At 29.6% G+C, this 22,928-nt stretch overlaps 6 protein-coding genes across 6 annotated transcripts; 5 read left to right on the top strand and 1 right to left on the bottom strand.

The window, feature by feature from the left end:
* Nucleotides 1–1,581: 1,581 nt before the first annotated feature.
* OCT59_008760 (uncharacterized protein) lies at nt 1,582–3,327 on the bottom strand. Its single transcript, XM_025316205.2, has 5 exons — nt 3,104–3,327; nt 2,678–3,033; nt 2,415–2,610; nt 2,196–2,354; nt 1,582–2,108 (listed from the first exon to the last, which is right to left on the bottom strand). Exons 1-5 carry the CDS (start codon nt 3,293–3,295, stop codon nt 2,034–2,036), a joined length of 978 nt encoding a protein of 325 aa, XP_025181019.1. The 5' UTR covers nt 3,296–3,327; the 3' UTR covers nt 1,582–2,033.
* A 67-nt stretch (nt 3,328–3,394) lies between these two features.
* Nucleotides 3,395–6,016, top strand: OCT59_008759 (Vacuolar ATP synthase subunit B). The gene is made up of 11 exons (XM_025316204.2): nt 3,395–3,518; nt 3,688–3,743; nt 3,817–3,915; nt 4,002–4,173; nt 4,243–4,382; nt 4,470–4,675; nt 4,749–4,872; nt 4,969–5,119; nt 5,204–5,391; nt 5,473–5,602; nt 5,668–6,016. The coding sequence occupies exons 1-11, from the start codon at nt 3,446–3,448 to the stop codon at nt 5,847–5,849; spliced, it is 1,521 nt and encodes a 506-aa protein (XP_025181018.1). The 5' UTR covers nt 3,395–3,445; the 3' UTR covers nt 5,850–6,016.
* A 371-nt stretch (nt 6,017–6,387) lies between these two features.
* Nucleotides 6,388–10,649, top strand: OCT59_008758 (uncharacterized protein; the record flags this gene model as incomplete). Its single annotated transcript, XM_066133117.1, has 5 exons — nt 6,388–6,850; nt 6,935–9,244; nt 9,320–10,362; nt 10,517–10,525; nt 10,612–10,649. The coding sequence occupies exons 1-5, from the start codon at nt 6,513–6,515 to the stop codon at nt 10,647–10,649; spliced, it is 3,738 nt and encodes a 1,245-aa protein (XP_065999596.1). The 5' UTR covers nt 6,388–6,512.
* Nucleotides 10,650–11,100: 451 nt separating this feature from the next.
* Nucleotides 11,101–13,057, top strand: OCT59_008757 (uncharacterized protein). Its single transcript, XM_025308354.2, has 5 exons — nt 11,101–11,621; nt 11,704–12,135; nt 12,249–12,392; nt 12,463–12,543; nt 12,644–13,057. The coding sequence occupies exons 1-5, from the start codon at nt 11,142–11,144 to the stop codon at nt 12,884–12,886; spliced, it is 1,380 nt and encodes a 459-aa protein (XP_025181016.1). The 5' UTR covers nt 11,101–11,141; the 3' UTR covers nt 12,887–13,057.
* Nucleotides 13,058–13,244: 187 nt separating this feature from the next.
* Nucleotides 13,245–14,830, top strand: OCT59_008756 (uncharacterized protein). Its single transcript, XM_025323453.2, has 7 exons — nt 13,245–13,284; nt 13,363–13,477; nt 13,549–13,591; nt 13,663–13,782; nt 13,855–14,100; nt 14,177–14,338; nt 14,400–14,830. The coding sequence occupies exons 1-7, from the start codon at nt 13,275–13,277 to the stop codon at nt 14,745–14,747; spliced, it is 1,044 nt and encodes a 347-aa protein (XP_025181015.1). The 5' UTR covers nt 13,245–13,274; the 3' UTR covers nt 14,748–14,830.
* A 5,326-nt stretch (nt 14,831–20,156) lies between these two features.
* On the top strand, nt 20,157–21,431 carry OCT59_008755 (uncharacterized protein). The gene is made up of 6 exons (XM_066133116.1): nt 20,157–20,292; nt 20,493–20,621; nt 20,711–20,809; nt 20,884–21,014; nt 21,097–21,175; nt 21,253–21,431. Exons 1-6 carry the CDS (start codon nt 20,271–20,273, stop codon nt 21,315–21,317), a joined length of 525 nt encoding a protein of 174 aa, XP_065999595.1. The 5' UTR covers nt 20,157–20,270; the 3' UTR covers nt 21,318–21,431.
* Nucleotides 21,432–22,928: the final 1,497 nt, after the last annotated feature.

Genomic DNA, 22,928 nt, shown 5'->3' with positions numbered 1-22,928 from the left:
TTATGTATATAACTAATCTATTAAAACTCTAAACCAGTTTCCTATTCTATAAATTACTTCTGTACCCTATCATCATTAATATAAAATTTACCTATATCTTCCTAGTTATTAGATTATATAGGATCATTATTTCATATAGTTTTAGTATGTGCTTTCACTAATCACTACCCTCTAAACAAAAAGAAAAATTATATTTGTATTTGTACATCTTGATATTATTATATACCTTTCAAATTATCCTATTCTCTGATAAACTGATCTATATATTGTCTTATTTTTTCAAGAGTAATTGACCATTGTTCATTATATTAAAGAATTTTTCTTCTCTTTAGATTATATATATCACCTTCTATTTGTTGAGTTGGAATTCATTTATATGCAATATGTTGATGTGTTACTATCTTTTTCCTTAAATCTTGCTTTTTGATTCCTTTTGTACATTCTCATTCTATTATTAGGTTGCAATATAGTTGCAAATTAAATAAAATTTGCCTATAAAATAAATAATTTTATTATTTAAATTTTAAATTTTTTTACTTTTTAAATAAGTTTTAGTTAATAATACTTGTTTAAATTATTTTTGCAATAACTATATATTTCATTAAATTTTAAATTTGATTAAATATTTGTATTCTAAATTAATAAATAATTAAAATTTTAGTAATAATTAAAAATTTAAAATTTAAATTATTAATTAAAAATTATATATTTTTTTATTTATCTTTATTTTTTTTCAAATTTATATAAATAATATATTAGTTATTAATAATTTTGATAATATCAAATATTTGTTAAAATTTTTTAATTATTTATTATTAATTAAATTTATTTAATATAATTAAATCCATAGAAAATCCATGAAAAATTTATAGAAAATTAAGTTTTAGCATTTCATCTTTTAATTATAAATGATTAAATTAAGTAAAAATCAAAGAGATACTCAAAATTATAATATTGTATCAGGATTTTGACTCATCAGTAACTTGAACTTTTAGGAAATTTAAATTCTGGAGTTTAGGCCATCCAGGATATGATACTTTTGGGATTTTGATCATTCAGTATATTATCTCTATCAGAAATATGTGTCTTGGGATTTTATCATATTGGAATTGTGCTTATTAGGATTTCATAGTAAACCCATATAAATAAATATAATAAAATTGAATGTAGTATTTTATTTCCTTTTTAATGATAGTTAGTAGTGTATTTTATATATTTATTAAGAATATATTGAAAATGTATAATAATGATGGATTTTATTTTTTGGTTTTAATATATAGTAAAAGAGGTTATAGCTATTTAAAAATATTAATGGTTTTCTTGATTATAGCTTTATTAGATTTGTTTTATTAAGATAAATCCAATAATAGTAACTACATTTCTTTTGATTTAATAATTCATCTACAAATTATTTTATATATTTTTATCAAATAATACTACTCTGTTGACATTTATTACACTTAGACATATAATTGCTATTATTGGATTGTTATAATAAGATGATTTTAATAAGCTGTATTTAAAATTGCTTGTCAAAATAAAAAGATTATTGCTGAAATGGTAAAAATAATTTTTACAATTTAACATGAGAAATGGCAAAATTATTTTATTATTCAACAATTTCAACATAACAAAATCCACTAATTTCAACAAGCAACTTTAGCTTATTTTATCTTTCCATAATTATTGGATGCCTAAAAATTTTGCTTAGGAGTTAGCAGGCAAATTTGCCTGCAATGATATTTGTGATACAAATGATTTACTTATTACATTTTTGTCAAATTTTGCTGTCAAACTTGATACATTAGGCTCGTAGTGCAACATTATGACAATTTTTTCTATACTTAACACACTTATTATATAATTAGGTAAATATAACCTTTTGTGTTAATGGCATTAGCCTTTATGCACCTTATTGTTCTTCGCCAAAATGCTTCCAATAATCCTATTTGCCTGCTTTACAAATGAAAGGATAATTAATTAATTAAACTAAAGTGATAAAAAATTCCAAAGATATTCAACCAGTGATAACTTCATTTTTTCTGTAAAGAAATATCAATATGAGTTCTTGAAAAATCATCTAATTGGAAAAGAGAATCCTGTAATGCCTTATAAATTAAGGAAAATAAATTGTTAATCCTTAGCAATAAGCAATGATATTAAAAAATTATAGAACAATAAATATTATTTCTTACTTTACGTGCAGTCATTCTATCCATTGTAGGATATCTTAAGAATCCTGCAATAAAATCTACAATTTTTTGATTTGCGCGAGGTAAATGTTTAATTGTCAATCCCACTGAATCACTTTCGGCAAATTTAAATTTTCCATAATCGGAATATTCAACAACTTCCTATAGTATTTCAAATTGTTAAGTATAAGCTACAATCTTTTAGGTCTAATATTTACTTACTGGCCAATTCGATTCGTTTGCAACACCAAGTATTTGAAATATTTTGCACAATTGTTCAATATCACTTCCACCATCAAACAATGGATACCCTATATATTTGGTAAAAAATTCAGCAAATATACATCCAAGGGACCATAAATCAACTGCATAGGAATAATTTCTCGAAGAAAAAAGGAGTTCCGGCGCACGATAAATTCTTTAATAGAAAGAAACAAGGTTCAATTAAACAATGAATTACAACAAAAATGCAATAAAATACAAACCTTGTTCCTACTTCGAATCTCATTTCCCCCCTTTTTTCATCGCCATTATCTGATTCCATCCATGCATCATCAAAGTCGCCAATTTTAATTATTCCTAAATCGCTTATTAAAATATTCTTTGGTGATATATCCCGATGTATTACTTCACAATCATGTATATATGCAACTCCATTTAGTATCATCCACATGCACGATTTAATTTCTGATAAGGTCAATATATATTCATCAAGCAAAGTTCTTAACGTAAGGGGGCAAAAGGGAAATATTAGAGAATTTATATTAAGTTGTACGTTAAAACGAGATAATGTCGGCGATAATGAATGTGAAGTTTCGTCACAATAAATAAGGGATATAACCTAGCAAGTCGAGAAAGCTATTAAATATGATAAAATAAAAGATTATAAAGAAATTGATATTTCTACTTACATTTTCGTGTTTTACTTTATTCAAAACACGACGCTCATTTTCAAGTCTTTCGCGAGCTGGTCTTTCATATCTGACTTCAATACTTTTCTTTATTGCTACTAAGTCTCCCGATGGCTTCTGTCTTGCTTTGTAAACAACACCGAAAGTACCTTCTCCGTAATTGGACAATATTTCGTAAGAGCATCGTTCCATCTTATAATCAATTAGATGGTAATAGGCGTATCATTTCATCAATTGATAATCTGATTTGCAAAATATATATAATTAGATCACTAGATCATCAAATCTTTCAGCCTATCTCGTCTCCTTTCGATATTTTAATTTTACCTTAGAAATATACAAATGGACGAAAATCAGGCATTTCAAATTAACGCCGCGGCAGTAACAAGAAACTATTCAGTCACACCCCGTATAGGTTGGTCTTAATATTTGTTTTATTTCTCCTTTGCTTTTCTTTAAAAACTAAGGTTAATTATGCCTTTGGCCGTATATTCAAGTTTCTGTTTATTTTGCTGGAAGTCTTAGTACCAGCCTCATCATAAGAAAGTAGTCACTCAATAATTTTATTATTAAAAAATACTCAGATTATCGAACGGTTGCCAGTATAAATGGTCCTCTTGTAGTTTTGGACAATGTTAAAGTAACTTTTTTTTTTATTATAGAAAAATTTATTTTGTTTTTTTTTATATCTAACCCTTTTATGTTCATGAAAGTTTCCAAAATATGCTGAAATTGTAAATTTGACATTACCTGATGGTTCTCGTCGTGCTGGTCAAGTTTTAGAGGTTCAGGGAAAGAGGGCTGTTGTTCAGGTTATTTAAGAATATTTTATTTATAAAATGTATAATAACCTGATTTTATAACTAATATTTGTTAAATATTTCAATTCATTTTGTAGGTTTTTGAAGGGACATCTGGTGTTGATGCCAAAGCAACACATGTAGAGTTTACCGGTGATACTCTTAAGATTCCGGTTTCTGAAGACATGTTGGGTCGTATATTCAATGGATCTGGTAAAGCTATTGACAAAGGCCCAAAGGTGTTTGCTGAAGAATTTTTAGATATTAATGGTAAGAACAATAAATATTAACTTATGCGTGCTATCGGTTGAACAGTAAATTGATTCAGAGTTTTTCTAGGATCTCCAATCAATCCATTTTCGCGTATTTATCCGGAAGAAATGATTCAAACCGGTATTTCAGCTATAGATACTATGAATTCAATTGCCCGTGGTCAAAAAATTCCGATCTTTTCTGCAGCAGGTTTACCACATAATGAAGTAACGAATTGAAATTTCTTATTATCTAAGCTGCCTTCGAATTATTTGATCTATTTTAATAAAACTAGTGGCTTCCTTATAATTTAGATTGCCGCTCAAATTTGTCGTCAAGCTGGCCTTGTTAAAAAAATCGCCGACAAGGGAATATATGATGATCATGAAGATAATTTTTCGATCGTATTTGCGGCTATGGGTGTCAATATGGAAACTGCACGTTTCTTTAAACAAGATTTTGAAGAAAATGGTTCCATTGAAAGGGTCACTTTATTTTTAAATTTGGCTAATGATCCAACGTATGTACCTTGTTTGTTATAGTCAAATAAGAAAATTTTATTATTAACATATATTTAAATAACGAACTCTTAGTATCGAACGTATTGTTACACCACGGTTGGCTCTTACTACTGCCGAATACTATGCTTACCAACTTGAAAAACACGTCTTAGTCATCTTGACTGATATGAGTTCATATGCTGATGCGTTACGTGAGGTAAATATTTTGGGTTATATCTTATCATTGTGAAGAATCTACTTTTTCATGAAAAAGTTCGGGATGTTTATTAATTTTTTTTTTTGATTACCTTAGGTTTCTGCTGCACGTGAAGAAGTACCAGGTCGTCGTGGTTATCCGGGTTATATGTATACCGATTTATCTACAATTTATGAACGTGCGGGACGTGTCGAAGGAAGGAATGGTAGTATTACGCAGATTCCCATCTTGACTATGCCAAACGATGGTAATTATTATAATCTATATTTATCCTCGAGTTATTCTATGAATTTATATTCTAATCTATTATATTCTTTTTAAATTATTATAGATATTACTCATCCCATTCCAGATTTGACAGGTTATATTACAGAGGGTCAAATTTTCGTTGACCGTCAATTACATAATCGTCAAATCTATCCGCCTATTAATGTCTTACCTTCTCTCTCTCGACTGATGAAATCCGCTATTGGTGAAGGAATGACAAGGAAAGATCACGGCGATGTCTCGAATCAGTTGGTAATTGATTTTAACGAAATTTATATCTTTCAGTTATATTAAGGAAATATTTTAATATAAATTAAAAATTATATCTGTTAGTATGCTAAATATGCTATTGGTCGTGATGCTGCGGCCATGAAAGCTGTAGTAGGTGAAGAAGCTTTGAATCAAGAAGATAAACTTTCTCTCGAATTTTTGGAGAAGTTTGAGAAGACGTATATTTCTCAAGGTAACGAATGATTGATTATTTTTTTTTTCTTTGGTAAACCATATTAATTTTTCTTTTTTTTACAGGTGCATACGAATCGAGAACAATCTACGAATCTCTAGATCATGCTTGGTCAATTCTTCGTATATTCCCGAAAGAAATGTTGAATCGTATACCACAAAAAGTATTGCAAGAATTTTATCAACGTGACAGAAAAGCAAAGGCTACACAGAAAAATAAAGCTGTGGTTGATACAACTGAAGCGTGAATTTTATTAATAATTTATAAATCTGAAAATTTAATTATTAATATATTTAATTGTTAGGTTATTATATTTTATCTAGACATTATTTATTCAAGAATTTTAAAATAGCATCAATTTTCCTTTAATAAAATATGAAATAAACTACATAATATACATGTTAACGAACACCTACATAAATGACTTTCTCTTGTAGAATTTATTACTAAGTTAGATTTCCAATATACGATTTAGTAATGATCAGACAATCAAATTGTACTTGAAAAACGGATACAGTCTATATCAAGATGCTCTACACGTAAAAAGAGATATTTGCATATGAACAATTCGAAGCGAAATTAAATTATATAAACAAACAGTCAACGCCCAAATATAGATTGACTTTTTCATTTTTTCAGTTCGATAAATCCTTGTGATTTATGCATGATATCAAATTAATACGCCGTGAAAGAAGCATGATCGACAATATTTCGATTAAGAGATAAATCACGTGATACGTGTAAATTACCGTATTTTATTTATTTATTTACTTTCCTTTTACAATAGACAACAATTACCTAGTGAGCTTCATTGAATTCTCACCTATATTCCTACTACTGAAACCCTCAAAACATAAATATTACACTCGCCATTCATCTAATAAATAAAGGTTATACAAGCGACAGAACAATGAGCAATGGATATTATGGCCGACGGTCAATAATTTCCCCGAATGGTGGTAATGGTGTTAATGGACGTTATAATGGCAATAATAGTGGTGGTGGTGGTGGTGGTGGTGGTGATGATTATGACAACGGTGGTTTTTTCGTACGAAAAAATTGGCCTCCTCGGGAATGGAAAAGTTTTGCTGATATGACATTCAAAGTTAGTAACGTTCATCCTAAGGCTGAAGTACTTGAATTAAAAGAACATTTTGAGTCTTATGGAAGTGTTTACAGAGTGCAAATTGAGACAAAGGATTTTGAAAGTGGTGAACGTCCAACCGGCGTTGTTTATATTACTTTCAAGTTTGTATAATAACTTTATATCATTTAATTTGTTATTTAAATTTTTAATGAATTGTCGTTGTGTTAAATTACTATTTTTAATAGGCCTGTTCCTAAATATCCATTTTGGAAGAGTACAGTAAGCTTTCATGGGAAACATTTGAAAGTGGATTATCAGCAGAAAGACGATAATAGTTTAGACATGTTTATTGATCAAACAGATGCGAGACAGAGATTAAAGTTTCATTCGTTTCAAGCAGAAAGCCTTGAAATGGGTGTTTATCTACAACCGGACACTTTTGTCTCCGAGATTAAATATACCGACTCGGTAAAATTTACCATAGATTATCAAAAACGCAGCATCAGTGTTGAATTTGGTTTCAGGTCAGATCAGTCAGCTCAACAAATTCATATGTTTAAGTTGGAAATTGATTTTAAGAATATAGAAGATGAAATTCATGTTGAACTTGACGCTCCACAAAGATCACGTGGGTCAATTACTATAGCGAATAAGTATCCAGCCAAATATTGGGTACTAGATAGTAGATTGCAACCTAAAGACAAGTTTAATTGGTGTTTAGATGATTCATGGAAACGTAAAACCGAAATTCGTATATTACCAAAAAGAAAAGAGGAAAAAGAAATCCCTCTTCAACCGCATATGCCAGACAATAGTGAACAACTCGGTAAATGGGTTGTTTATAGAATAACTTTTGACCTAGATCGACTGGGAAGTACATCTGCAGAAGGTCTTCATCGGTTTAAAAAAATGATTGAGGAAGCAGGGGAATTTAATTTAGTGAAGTTTTCAAACATTAATTATAGATCATTAAACATAATTTGTGGGACCAATTTACGTAAATATGTGGAACGTTCAATGTTAGATTTTGATGTTCTTTATATGACCGAATGTAATATTTCTTTTAATTACCTTCACGATTATAACCTTAATGAAGATTTCTTTTTTTCATTGGCCCGACTGCCAACTCAGTCTGCAATTTATATATTAGAGACAATTTTTGCAGGAAAAAAACGTATTTATGATCCATTATCGTATTTACGTTTAGAAGTCATGAAACTTGACGTCGAAGAGAAGTCTAATCATGTACCATCCGATTGTGTAATGATACGCAAAGTAGTTATTACTCCTACCACTATGTACATATTGATGCCGACGATGGAAACATCTAATCGTGTTATTCGCCATTTTCGCGATAAGAAAGATAATTTCTTGCGTGTTCAATTCATAGATGAGGCATCCAGTAAAATTTGTTCCTCTAATGGAACTCATAATTATGCCTTGTATAACAAAATTTATAATACCCTACATAATGGCATCAAGATCGGTGATAGACAATACGAGTTCTTGACCTTTTCATCTAGCCAATTGAAGGAACATTCTTGTTGGTTTTTTGCATCAACTTACGATTTAACTGCAGGTGATATTAGAAGTTGGATGGGTGATTTCTCTATCAATAAAAGTGTTGCTAAATACGCTGTTCGTATGGGACAATGTCTTTCAAGTACCCGCGTCGTCCTGCCAGTGAATAATGACATTAGAGTGATAGTGATTCCCGATGTTGTTAGAAATCGGTATACATTTTCTGATGGGATAGGGAACATATCGGTTTCATTGGCAAAGAAAGCAGCCGAGAAATTAGAGTTAAAAAATATTCCCAGTGCTTTCCAATTTAGACTTGCTGGTTATAAAGGGATATTGTGTCAATCACGTTTTTTGCGAGATAATCAGATTCAAGTGCGCCATAGTCAATGCAAATTTGAATCGAAACATTTAGAGTTAGAATTTATTAGAGGATCAACTTTTATTCCTGCATATCTTAATCACCATGCTATTACGTTATTATCTTCATTAGGAGTACCTGATAGTGTATTCATCGAAATGAAAGATGCACAAGTTAGTGATTTGAATAGAATTTTTATGAATGAAACCACGGCTATAAATGTTTTACATCAAAATATTGATGAACACGGTATTTCCAAGTCTCTAGCAGATCTTGTAAAAGTCGGATTTTTACAAAAACGTGATAAATATCTAATGAATTTATTATCGTTGTTTCGTATAATGATGTTAAGAGATTTAAAGAAAAAGGCGAAAATTCGTGTGGATGAAGGTGCATTTTTGTTAGGTGTTTTGGATGAAACAGAAACATTAAGGGAGGACCAAGTTTATTGTTGTGTCTCTGATCAATATAATCCATCTAATAGAAGAGTAATTACCGGAACATGTATTGTATACCGTAATCCTTGTTTTCATCCTGGCGACATACGAGTTGTAACAGCCGTAAACTGTAAGAAATTGGATCATCTGGTAGATGTAATAGTATTCCCAGCAATTGGTTATCGAGATATTCCTAGCCAATGTAGTGGTGGTGATTTAGATGGAGACAATTTTACGTATGTATTTAATTTTAATAAATTTATTGTTTGGAAAAAAAATTTTTAAATTTATAAATTTTTTTTTTTTCGTAGTATAATTTATGATGAACGGTTAATCCCCCAAAAAAAGAATTTGGGGCCTATGAACTATGAGGCTCAAAACCCCGAAATGGTCGAGAACGTAACGATGGACCATGTTAAGAAGTTCTTTGTTAATTATATGTTATCCGATGAGATTGACATGATTGCCAACGCTCATATGGCAAAGGCAGATACTTCAGATGTTGGCGCATTCCACGGGCAATGTATACGTCTTGCGCAATTGCATTCTGAGGCCGTAGATTACCCCAAAACCGGGAGGCCGGCAATATTTCCACCAGAACTTCGAGCTCATAAGTTTCCAGACTTTATGGAAATAACAGACAAAGCTACCTACCAATCAGAAAAAGTTCTCGGTCGTTTGTACCGTTCTATTGAGGTTGATGAGTTTGTACTTTGCGATAATTTTGAGTTTGATAATAGATTATATGTTGAAGGATATCAAGCTTATTTAGAGGATGCACGAATACTTAAAAGTGCATACGATGCAGACATAAGAGGATTGATGAATCAGTTTGGTATCGCAACCGAATTTGAGGTTACAAGTGGATACATAGTTAATACTATTACAAATGTCGATAGAAAAAAGCCTCATAACATAACTAAATCTATAATGGACGCAGTAATTCCTATTAAACGACATTATCGGAAATTATTTGAAGGAGAGTTTTATGGTGAAGGAACGAGAGTTGTTTCGCCAGGAGCTCGTAACAGAATGGAAGCTAAAGCATGTGCTTGGTACTATGTGACCTATCATCCATCTGAATTAGGTGATGATCCTTCTGAAAATATGATATCATTTCCTTGGATAATATATGAATTTTTATGTGAAATTGCAATTAGAAATAATAATAAAGCTAATACGATTCGAGATTATCACAAACAAAGTGGGCCCATTGGAGCATCAAAATATCATCAAAAAGCTATTCAACCAGAAGATGATATTAGATCAAAACAGGAAATGTTTAATAATGGTAATCTTGATTATACTAAATATAATCGACATCTATTGGACAACAATAATGATGATGAAATGAGTAAATTGGGGAAAAACATATCTACACAATACAAAAATCGTAATCCTGATTATATTAGTTATAATCAATATCCTTTTATTGACGAAAATGATGACGATATGGATATATTGAAACAAAAAATATTTATGCAGAACAAACATATTAATCACTATAGGCATTAATGGTATTCTTAACTTTTTTGCATTTGTTACTTAACGAAATTTTTGAAAATTATCATTTTTAGTAACATTTGCTTTTACTTTTGTCTAGAGCTATTCCAATTTGTAATATTGGCACAAATATTTTAACAAATATATAACATTTATATATATTTGGTAATAGTTTTTTACATTGAATTTGTTTTGGTTAAATTTCTTTAAATTGTACATTATATTTCTTAGTTAAAATACATGAATATTTATTTACAGTTAAAACACAAGAATATTATATTTTGTCTTTTCTTTTCTTTTCTTTTTTTTTTATATATATATTTTTAGTCTATTAAATTAAAATTATTGATATATTAAAATAAAGAGCCAATTTAATATTTTGAACTAAACGATTCCCTAAAGATCCATATTTGTTATATTGCCGTTAAATATCGTACTACCCGCATTCGGTAAAATCCGTCAATCCAGATTTTATTTATGTAATATCATCAATCTTATATTAAACATCTCATCTTAGGAAATTGAGATCAGATCAATACAGTAAGTTATAAATAGTTGTAAAATCCTGATTCGAAATGTTCGGCGAAAAAAAAAAATAATAACTTTTTCTTAATATTACCAAAATTAAATATGACATCGGCAAAGTTATGGGGCGGTCGTTTCAGTGGAAAAACTGATCCATTGATGGATAAATTTAACGCATCAATAAATTTTGATAAAAGATTATATGAAGCAGATTTATTAGGTTCTCAAGCATATGCAAAAGCACTATCTCTCCGTAATATTATTACCACTGAAGAAAAAGATATTTTAGTTAATGGACTTGAAGATGTACTTAAAGAATGGAGGGAGGGCACCTTTATTATTAAAGAAGGCGATGAAGATATTCATACCGCTAATGAAAGAAGACTAGGTGAATTAGTTGGTAGTGTAGCCGGAAAATTACATACGGGAAGAAGTAGAAATGATCAAGTTGCAACTGATTTCAGAATATGGGCAAGAGAAGAAACAAAGAAATTACTTGTTTATCTAAAACAATTAATTGCCGCAGCTGTTGAACGAGCCGAAAAAGAAATCGATGTGATCATGCCTGGTTACACACATCTCCAGGTACGATTTTTGTATTATATACCCTTAAAAGAGGTAATTTTGTAAGTTCATTCCTTTTCTTTTTTTTCTTTAAATAAAACAGAGAGCACAACCAATTAGATGGAGTCATTGGTTATTGGCATATGCATGGAATTGGAAAGAAGATGCGGAACGCTTAACTCAAATAATTGACAGATTAAACGTACTTCCATTAGGTAGTGGAGCATTGGCAGGAAATCCTTTTAACATTGACAGAGAATTTTTGGCAAAAGAACTAGGCTTCAAAGGCGTTATTCACAATAGTTTGCTTGGAGTTAGTGATAGAGATTTTGTTGCCGAAATATTATTTTGGTCTTCTTTGACTATGATACATATTAGTAGATTTTCCGAAGATCTAATTTTATATTCTACAAGTGAATTCGGTTTTGTTACTTTAGCCGATGCTTATAGTACCGGTAGTAGTTTAATGCCTCAAAAAAAAAATCCCGATAGTCTTGAATTATTACGTGGTAAATCTGGTCGTGTTTTTGGTCAGGTAACATATCACATAAGAGTAGTATTATTTTAAAACATTTCATTTAACATGACCAACGTGACCTAAACTAATAATATTTCTTGACACTTATATAAACTAATTTCTTACCATAGCTGTCAGGATTTCTAATGACATATAAGGGACTTCCAAGCACTTATAATAAGGATTTACAAGAGGATAAAGAGCCAATTTTTGATGCTACGGATACACTGTCTGGTTCTTTACAAATTACCACTGGTGTCTTATCAACTCTTACTGTAAGTAAAAATCCCAAAGTTTTATATTTATTGGAATTAAGTCTCAATACCTTTTTTTTTTTATTTTTAGATTTATCCTGAAAGGATGAAACAAAGTCTAAGTACTGATATGTTGGCTACGGACTTGGCTGAATATTTGGTTCGCAAAGGAGTAATTATCACGATTTATTATTTATCTTCAACTCATTTTAAAATAAGAAGCAGCATCCTTCACTGATTATCATTCTCATTCTCTTATTTATTATTCTAAGGTCCCATTCCGTGAAACTCATCATATTGCAGGGGCTGCAGTCCGTTTAGCAGAGGATCGTAATACATCAATGTCCAACTTAACTTTAGAAGATTTTAAACAACTTCATCAAGCCTTTGAAGATGATGTCAAATTAATTTGGGATTATGAAAAAAGTATTGAAAATAGATGTAGTCTAGGTGGTACTAGTAAACAAACTGTAAAAGAACAAATTATTAAATTATCTAAATGGTTAAATGAGTGAAAATTGAATTAAGAGATCGAGATAATAGATTTATAATGTCATATAAATTGTTTAATTTTTATGAGTTAAAGGTAGTAAATTAGAATTCGCATATAATTATTATTTTTAATTTATTTAATATTATTTAGTTCTACAAATAAAATCTTTTTAATCACCACTAGTGATCGAATATATTATATAGACTTCCGCCCTTTATACAGTATATCATTCTTTTCATTTATCATTAAGTTTCTTGCTATACTTGAAAACTAAAAAATCCAATAAATAGAAGTTTATACGCTATTTTTCATTTTTGCTGATCATGTACAGATCATTCTTACACGTGGTCTTAAATTGTCTCTGTAATGTACATCAAAACGTAGATGAAAAAATTTCTCCCTCCGTACATATGAGCCAAGGTATTTTATAACCTTTTTTTCAAAAATATATTCGTTTCTTTATTAAATAATTTTGGGTTATGGCCAAATTATTAACAGGTTATGAACATAAACCTCAAAATCAGTCGCCGATAGCCGAACAGGCTGTTGCTGCTTCACAACTTTCTTCGATAGAAATTGGTATTTGTGGAGCAGTTGCGGGAATGGTTTCAAGGTCTGTTATAATTGACACCGTTTAATTTGATTCATCATTCTAGCATTATTTAATTTTTATAATGTTGATAGATTCGTTGCTTCTCCATTAGACGTTGTTAAAATTCGATTACAAGTAAATATTATTTATTACTTTTCTTTTATCATAAGTTTTCCATTCTTAATATAATTTTTAAAAATTATTAGCTTCAACCGGGAAGACCAATCAATCCTCTATCGTCGAGACATCATAATTCTGGCACACTAAAAAAATACAACGGGATGTCACATGCAATTAAATTAATTATTCGAGAAGAAGGCATTCGAGTAAATCTTTAAAAATGAAGAATTATTTCTCTAAATGAAATTTTATTAATTCTGATTATTTGATATTTATAGGGATTATGGAATGGTAATCTTTCCGCAGAATATTTATATCTATCATACGGCGCTGTTCAATTTTTAACTTATCATCAGATGCAAAATCTTTTCAAACGCATTGATTCAAATCAAAATGAGAAATTTGGTATTAATAAAACATTACAACCATTTTTGAGTGGAGCCATAAGTGGAAGTACTGCAACTATTGTTACATATCCTTTTGATTTATTGAGGACACGTTTTGCTGCGCAAGGTGAAAAGAGGGTGATTATTAATCTTTACTTTAAGAGAGAATAAATCCATAGACAAAATTATTAATTTAAAAAAAATTAATGTGTAGATTTATATAGGATTAAGGAATGCAGTACAGCAAATTTATGTGCAAGAAGGATATCGCGGGTTCTATCGAGGAGTTACTGCGTCTGTTGTACAAATCATTCCTTACATGGGATTAGTGTTTGGAAGTTATGAATTCTTAAAAAAATTATTCAGGAAGTTAGAGGTAATGAAATACTTCATTTTTATTCTATTATTCTAATTCTAATATTATTTTATAATATCAGGATAAGCATATTTGGTTTCATAATTTAAGAGCTACAGAGGATTTATTAAGCGGAGCAATTGCAGGAATAGTGAGTAAAGCCGGCGTATTTCCACTCGATTTAGTAAGGAAAAGATTACAAGTGCAAGGCCCAAATAGAAAAGATTATTTTATATCAAATGTACCATTATATTCGAGTTCAATATTTATATGCATAAAACAAATATTAAGAAGTGATGGAATTTTCGGTTTATATAAGGGCCTTATGCCAGCTTTAATTAAATCTGCTCCTGTAAGTGCTGTAACATTTTTTGTCTACGGATACACTAAAAGGCTGTTAGAAAAATTACATTCATCAAGGGATAAATAATAATTTAATTTATTGAATTTTGATTAATAATTATTATAAAAGTATCTTTAATAAAATAGTATTCTAAAGATCTCGATCAAAAAACCAAAATCATAATACTATTAAATTATTTTTTTTAATTTGATATATGAAGTACTAATTCAGAAATATAAATCTCAACTTTTTTTTAAAAAAAAATCTATTTACTTAAAAGTCTATCAATATTATCTACTATTTAACCGAATCATTAGGTGTTACAAAAATCTGCATATTGCTAGAATAGTAAAACTGACCCAGAAGAATTAATTGTGAAACTAGCCAGTAATTTTATGGCGAATACCCAGTTGAGTTGTACAATATAACCCAACAGCACCCAGAAAAATTCTTCGATCACGTGATCTGTTTTTATTTATCACATCGTCACACCCTGTCCGAGTTTCACTGTTTATATTTATCTGAGGGACAGAGATTTTTCAAGTAGATGAAATTCTATTTGTCACGTTTTATTCATCACATCCTAAATTCTTCGATCACGTGTCAGTGCATAACGCCGGCCGAGTTCGAAGAATTTTCTGGGGTAGTTGAGTTGTACAGGTTGGTGACGTGATCAATTGATTTTTTTATTTTATTTATTTTTTTATTTATTGCGCATAAAAATATAATGACATTTTTCATGTAAAATTCATGCAAATAAAGTATTTTAATGAATTTATTTGTAAGTTAAATAAAAGGTAGAAACAGAGACAGTTTTTTGTTAATTGTTTATGAGAGAGAACATATGGGAGTGGTAAGTCTGAATGACATTAGGATCGACCATAAATGCTGATCTGTGAAATATGATGACACGTATGCTTGACCAGAAGAGAAGATGTACCGTCTAATGCGAGTGTGACTTTCAGTAGGGTCAATCCTTGGGTCTTGTGGACAGTGAGCGTGAAGCAATTTTGCGATGGGAACTGGATGCATCGAGCTTTATTTCCGTTAACATTGAAATAATGAGTATGTTTGTAAACATCAACGTTTATTATTGATCCTCTAACAGAAAATGCAACTCAGATACACAGTTCAGGTAGGTTACGTTGGTAACTATTCCTATGGTACTGTTATATATACGAATATACCGTACTTGATCAAGGAATTATTTAGGTATATGCCCGTACATCACGTGAGCTCTTGGTTGCAAACGAACAAATTTGTTTTGGTTTGAGCATGTGGTGTAAATGTGAGGGTTCCATTGGTCAAAATTTACAAATCGGACACTTGTAATAGTAAGAAATTGTTTGGAGGAACAGGGAGTAAGTTACAGATAGGAGTGTTGATTTGTTGGGCAGTTTCTTTAAATCTGTCGATATGGGTGGTATTGAGGAATGTGTTTGTGGAAAGATATTATTTATTCATACCTCTTCTAAAAGTTGGTAGAAAGTCATATCACCATGCATTATGCTTTGCCTCAATCCAAAATTTATTTAGTTCTCGGTCACCTTCGATGTAGAAATTTAGGGTTGATTGACCATTGATGTTTGTGACCGTTCTGGTGGTTAATCCTACCACCATTACATTTATGTCGACGGAGGGCATAATGTTAAAATCTTGGCTTGGCATTAACTTAATTGAAGTAGTGAAAAAAGAATCTCTTAGTTTACATACAAAAAATATAAATAAAATATAATAATAAATAGTACCAGATACAAAAAAAATAGCTTTTTTTTTAGAAAATGAGGATTACATACGGTGTACCATCACAGCTTCCCCTTTAAGAAGATTACCTGACTGACTTCAAAATCTTCAATTTTCGTTTTAATATTCTGATCTGAAGGTATAAACATCTTGATTTTTAAATAGATAACCTTAGCTGGATAATCACCATCAGTTCTTAGAGTCGTGAACATAACAAAAAGTTGCAAGTTTTGCGGGCATTATTATTTTTTTTTAGATTTAAAATTTTTTATTTATCAAAGATGGTTATATGTAAATACAAGTAAAATAAATTTCTCATCCTGTGTACGTGAACTTTTATTATTCTTTATTCTTTCTCAGACTAAATAATAATATTTTTTTCGTACTATTCACTTTTTTTTCCCAAACTAAATAAGCAGAGGTAATTTATATACTGTACAAGTTATTTTCGCGTAAATAATTATGAAAAATTACAGATTATTTACATAGTTACCGTTGTGTTATTAAAGAAGTGCGAATAAAGGTCAAACGTGAAAAGTTCTTCACGCGTGAGATATTCAGGAAATATTACGTATATATCTCATGTGAGAGAGCTCATTGTGTCATGATTTGTAATTTTTGTATATTACGAAATTTTATTTTTTATTTCTTACTTTTTTAATTTTAATTAATTTTATTATTTACTAATTAAAAATTTTTTAAAAAATAGAATTTGCCAGAAAGGTGGAGTACAATTAGGATTGATTAGGATTATTAAATAGATTAATTAAATAGATTACTAAATAGATTAAAAATTTAAATTAAATAATATCATTTTGCACATACTATTTTTATTTAGAGCATATTTTAATAAAGTAATAATTATATAATGTTTTGTAACATAAAATATGTGATTCACAAAAAAAATAATCCAATTGCAGCTTTAGCGCCATTTACTAATTTATTTACTATCTGATAAACAATATAACAGCATAATTTTTTGTTTTAAAGCTTTTTATTTTTGTCTTTAGTCCTAAATAAATATCAAAAAATTCCTAAAGCTTAGTAGAATTCCAAATTCAATAGACTCATTGATCGTCCATTTTACCGAATTAATCATTCATTGATGTTTGTGTAACCTTAAGTTGGCAGACTAACAAATAAATATTTTTTCCGCTGTGGAACATGACATGCTAGCAAATAAAAAAAGATCTGTAGTTAACTTGGGCCAAGAGAAGGACTAAATAATAAAGAAGGTATAGGAATGAGAGCAATTACCAGCCTGATTCATCTTTGCTATCTGATTTCAAATAATAAGAAAAACATAAATGTGGACTTGTTTTATATTGCTATACAAAGCCTCCTCATGTACCTTAATTAACATCAGAAAGTTTTAAGAAGTTTCCTATAACAAGCGAGTATTGATAGAAAATGCCATCACTATTATAGTACGTAAACGGTTATTATTAAAGAATTTTTGTAATTAAAAATATTTATCTGAGTCTCGACAAACAGAATTAAAAGAGATTAATGGCATGATATTCGGCTCGAATCTAAGAGTCGTTGTTTCATTGCCGGTAAAAATGTACATTTTATATTAGATACGGAATTTCCTATATAAAACTTACATCATTCCCTAGCACATCAACTTATCAGATATTAATAAACAATAAACTTACTGTCGTTCACTTTCCTTTTTCCACCAATTCGCACTTCATGGATGTCAACGTTCTAGGAATGGAATACTTGGAATCCTCAATCTCAGCATAACCCACACCAACGATTACGAAAGTGTTTCTTTACAATTTGATTATGAAAAAAGAGGCAATTACGGAATACTTTTCAAGTGGATTACAATTGTTGCGATTGTTATTTAAAAAGAAGACCCAGTTTCTTTTTTTTTTGATCCCAACTATCTTTTTATCATACCATATATGCAAAGTTATTTTTAGTAATTTATAAAAATTACGGTATCTGCTTATATTTTCATTTGCAAATTACTCACATCAATTACTATTATTAGTTGGCAAACAAAAAAAACCAGAATTCTCGATTAGCTTGTTCTATTTCAAGTTTTAAACTAGTTAAACCTTCTCACCTCTTATCTTAACTTACTATTTACTTCTCACTACTTAATTTTCTAATTTCTTCCTTCAAGAGTACTAGCCTTAGCTTTGTAATATAAAATGCTAATAAATAAAATTTAATCATAATGCATTCAGTTTGAGAATTACCAAGAAGATATCTGTGTGACTGTGTCTCAGAAAATCTTTGCAAATAAGCATATTTCTATGATATAAAAATGATGAACCGCAAATCATCTGTGGCTCAAATGCGTAAATAATAAGCTTACAAAAAAGCAGTTAAGGGTGCATGTCAATAAAGCCATAAAAAAAGCCATAAAAGACGCAACACAAATGTTCTACCTGTAGTAAGACAGGATACAATTCTTGCAATTGTCCTCGAAAGAAGAAAAAGAGCAAATCTGAGATTAATCTCGCATAAAAATATTTCAATTTTTTTCTCTTTAGCAGAATAGCGCCTATTGAAATGTGCATTTACTTCGGAGCTACGACTATTTTTGGGCGATGGGCCGTCATTGAAACTTCCCAAATTTTTTCCGGCTTCGAATATATGGGAAAGTTGGACAATCGAGAAGTACGAGTGAAATAAAAAAAGTCCGTATGCATTGTCCTTATAAATGTCAAGATCTCCAGATCTCCAATGCATATTCCACATGCCGAACACAAAACTTTGACAACTTTGACGTAAAAGTCACGATTTTCTAACACCAAGTTTTTTATAAAATATGTCTACTGAATTATACCAAAAGGTCCATGACTTTCTCGCTGATTTCCCCTCAGAGCATATAACCGCTTCTTCTATTATTTTCAAATTATAGAAGAAGAGTCTTGGATCTCCAAAGAAGCTGTTAATGCCTCGTTAAATATCAATTTTAATGATACATCTGCGCAGAATAAACCTCAATTCTAACGGGTTTGGTACGAAATCCCGAAACTCGAAAACCCGACAGTACATTATCCCGAACTCTAAATCTCGAAATGCCATAATCCCGACATTTCATAAGCCCGACACTTCATAATCCTGAAATTCAAAATACCGAAACGAAAAATCTTAAAATTTATTACAGCTGTTTTCATAATTTTAGCCGAATTCATAATTCCAGACGAATCCGTAATTCCAGCCGAAAATCATAATTCCGGCCGAATATTTTAGCGATAGCCGTTTCACAAAAATTGATGTCAAAATGATCAACACTCCGATCATCAAGTGAAATCAATTTCCGCAAATCCGAAATATTTCGGTTTCGGGACCATCTTTGTTTTTAGGTTTAGTTTATTTATCATTATCATTATTATATTAGTTTGTAAAGTTTATTTTCGTATATGTAACAAATATTGATTTATTGATTTAATAGTTATTCCGTGCCGCTTCTAAAAATAGATTTTACTAATTAAACCCGTCCCAACCAGTGACCGTGGAAAACAGCAGACTTAAAATCTATTTTTAGAAGCGGGCGGGATGACTGATCCGATCGCAAAATTTTTTTGACTACTTGATCGACCGTCAATCTTTCATTTTTTCACACGATGTGGTCAATTGAATGCATTTGTGAGACTTTGTTCCTGATTAACGTTTGGCTGATATTCTGTTTAACAAAATCCCCCTCAAAAATTTTAAATTTAGATGACACCAAAAAAAAAAAAATTTATCAATATAATATTCCCTTCACCATGGAAATCTTTTTTTTTACTTTTTCCTCCTCCCTCATATTTTCAAAATTTAATAGTAAAAAAATTTTTTGTAAATTATTTTTAACCCCTCTTTTTTCAATAAAAACTTTTGTTAACTCCTGGACTTAATAAAATGCAAATTGGAACTAACACTGGTAAGTCAGTAATACCGTTATTTCTGTAAAAACTCCGTAAAAATGAGCCTTTCACGGATCAATTTGATAAATTCTGTGATATAAGGTTATTAATTCCGGAAATATGGCTTTTTACGGAAAAAAGATGGAATGTAAAAAACAGGGATATAATATTAAAGTTTGATCCCGCACGTTTAACCTAATATTTTTATGAAATATAGAATTTCCTAATATAGGAGACATTCCAGAATCTGTCAAGGTTCCGGATGGGAATGTCTTCAAATTCGCCTTATACGGAATCGGAGTATTAGACTATAAGTTTGATGCAAGTGACTCTACTTGGAAGATTTGTATGTATTCTATTCTTTGGTTATTGACTTTACATTGTCCACGTGATATTCGCACCGTCGCACGTAATTAAACTAGAACTCCTTGATAGGTAAGGGCGAGACATTTCTTGTTAACCGTCCTGAAGATTTTTCTTCTTTTAATGCAAGCTCAATTGTGGCCATAACATCAAGTTCCGCATTGGATAAATGTATGAAATCTTATTTAATATATATTAATCTTTATAATATTCTAACCTGATCAATTTTATTAATTTACCTACAGTTGGTAATAGTCATAATGGAGCTTTAAAATCTGTTATTCCAGGAGATACGTCATTTGCCACTGGTCAATCTATGGCTTTCGAATATGATACTCAATCAAAGATTGTTCGTTGGTCTTTAGGTAAAATTAAGGTATGCTTTTTTCCTTTTACATCTTGTAATAGTTTTATGAACATACTAATGTAAAGTATTATTGTATTATTGTAATTAATAGGCCTCTGAAGGAGCATTTTCTGATATTACTCATATATTAGGTTATCACAATTCAAAACATGACCTTTCTGAGGGTTCTCGTATGTTACTTTACATTGAATTATCAATATATCAGTAGTGCCAAATAGTTGATTAATTATTATATTTATTTTTATAGATCCCGATGGATACGTCCGTAGCATTACCGTCGATGTTACTGCTTTATATTATTGTAAGGAATAGATTTATTCAATACCATGTGACAAATGTAAAAATTTACCCTGTCCACTCACACAATTCGGTTTTTTGTTGATCATTTTTGAAGCATAATAAATGAAATAATTATTTTATTGGCTTAAGTTTCTCTCAATTATTTTTCGAATGATATTGCATTATATGGTCTAGGATTGCGCCATATATTATGTTTAATAGACTGTAAAAAGAAATAATAAAAGTTTCGCCTTTTTAATTTTATTATTTTATTTCAGTCTGTGTATTATAGGTTTTAATTTTCGTATCTAATAAGTAAATATCTTTGATTTGTTGGAGTACGTCACTATAGAACTGCGGATGCGTTACAAGTGATAGTGTAGATTTTTTTTAAATTATCTCCATTAATGATAATTGTGTTTTCTTATTTAACATATTATTAACAAGATTTCCTACATCTCTCCAAATCACGACAACTAAGTAAAGATCATTTACGATCATTTTTAAGTTTTCGTTTTCCTACAGCAGACTTGTCATAAATTTAACATGCATGAGATATCTACCTTTTATATGTTCATATTTTTCCAATATTTCTTTACTTTCTAATGTTGTTTTTCTTGTCTGGGTAAGAAAACTTGCATTCAATATTAATTGCAATAATCATGTCAAAACCACTATTATTTGACTTTCCAGGAATAAATACATAATCAACAAGGCTTTCAAAAGTTTTATGATATGTATTATATATTTCATTATTTGAAGGAAATTCTATTTCATTATTTTTTTCCATTGCAGTTGTATTTCAGTTCTTATCAGGTAAACAATAAATATTATAAAGATTTACATTCTTCCCATTTTCTTGAAGTGCATAATAGAGCAAATTTCAATTGGCATAAAATATTTCAATGGTTTGCTATCCATTACTTATTATATATGCAAAAATATTGGAGAGTAATGAAAATAAGGTTGGAATGACTTTGAATATTTCTTTATTATTAGTAAGCAAATTAATATATATTCCTGATCTCTTAAAATTAATTTCCTATAGTAATTTCTATTTCATCTGTTAAGAATTTTTCATTTTCTATTAATACTATTTTAACAGTTGATTGCCAACTTTAAATAAGAGAACTATAATTATCAATATTTAAGATTGTATCATTACCATTTTTGATATTTATTATAATTTGATAAAATTTCTCTAAAATTCTTGGATATTTATTATAATTAGAGATACATTTGTTAATATATATTTATTTAAATCATTTACTAATATATAAAATAAATTTGCCAATTTTGAAAGAATAAATCTTTTTAATGGTATTTAATAATAAATTGGTTTTTGTAAATCAATTTATTAATTGTATTAATAGTAAATATAATAAAATAAAATTTATTGATTGTTTTTAGAAAAAATCCAATAAAATCTATAAAGTCCATCTAGTAAATTTTTAATATTTTTGAAATTCTTATACAGTCAACTCCCTCTATAGTCACTCCAGGACCCCGGACATCACATATATAACTCATAACTGATCTGCATGAATTTAGCACTTTTTGCTCCTGCTAAAATAGACCTAATTTGCTAAAAATCAAATTATCACATTTTAAATCTATACTAATTTGCTAAAACTCAAAATATGA

This window comes from Rhizophagus irregularis, chromosome 17 (assembly GCF_026210795.1).
Source record: "Rhizophagus irregularis chromosome 17, complete sequence".
Lineage (NCBI taxonomy): Eukaryota > Fungi > Glomeromycota > Glomeromycetes > Glomerales > Glomeraceae > Rhizophagus > Rhizophagus irregularis.
Note: the sequence above shows the minus strand (reverse complement) of the source record. Positions and strands in the feature narration are given on the sequence as shown.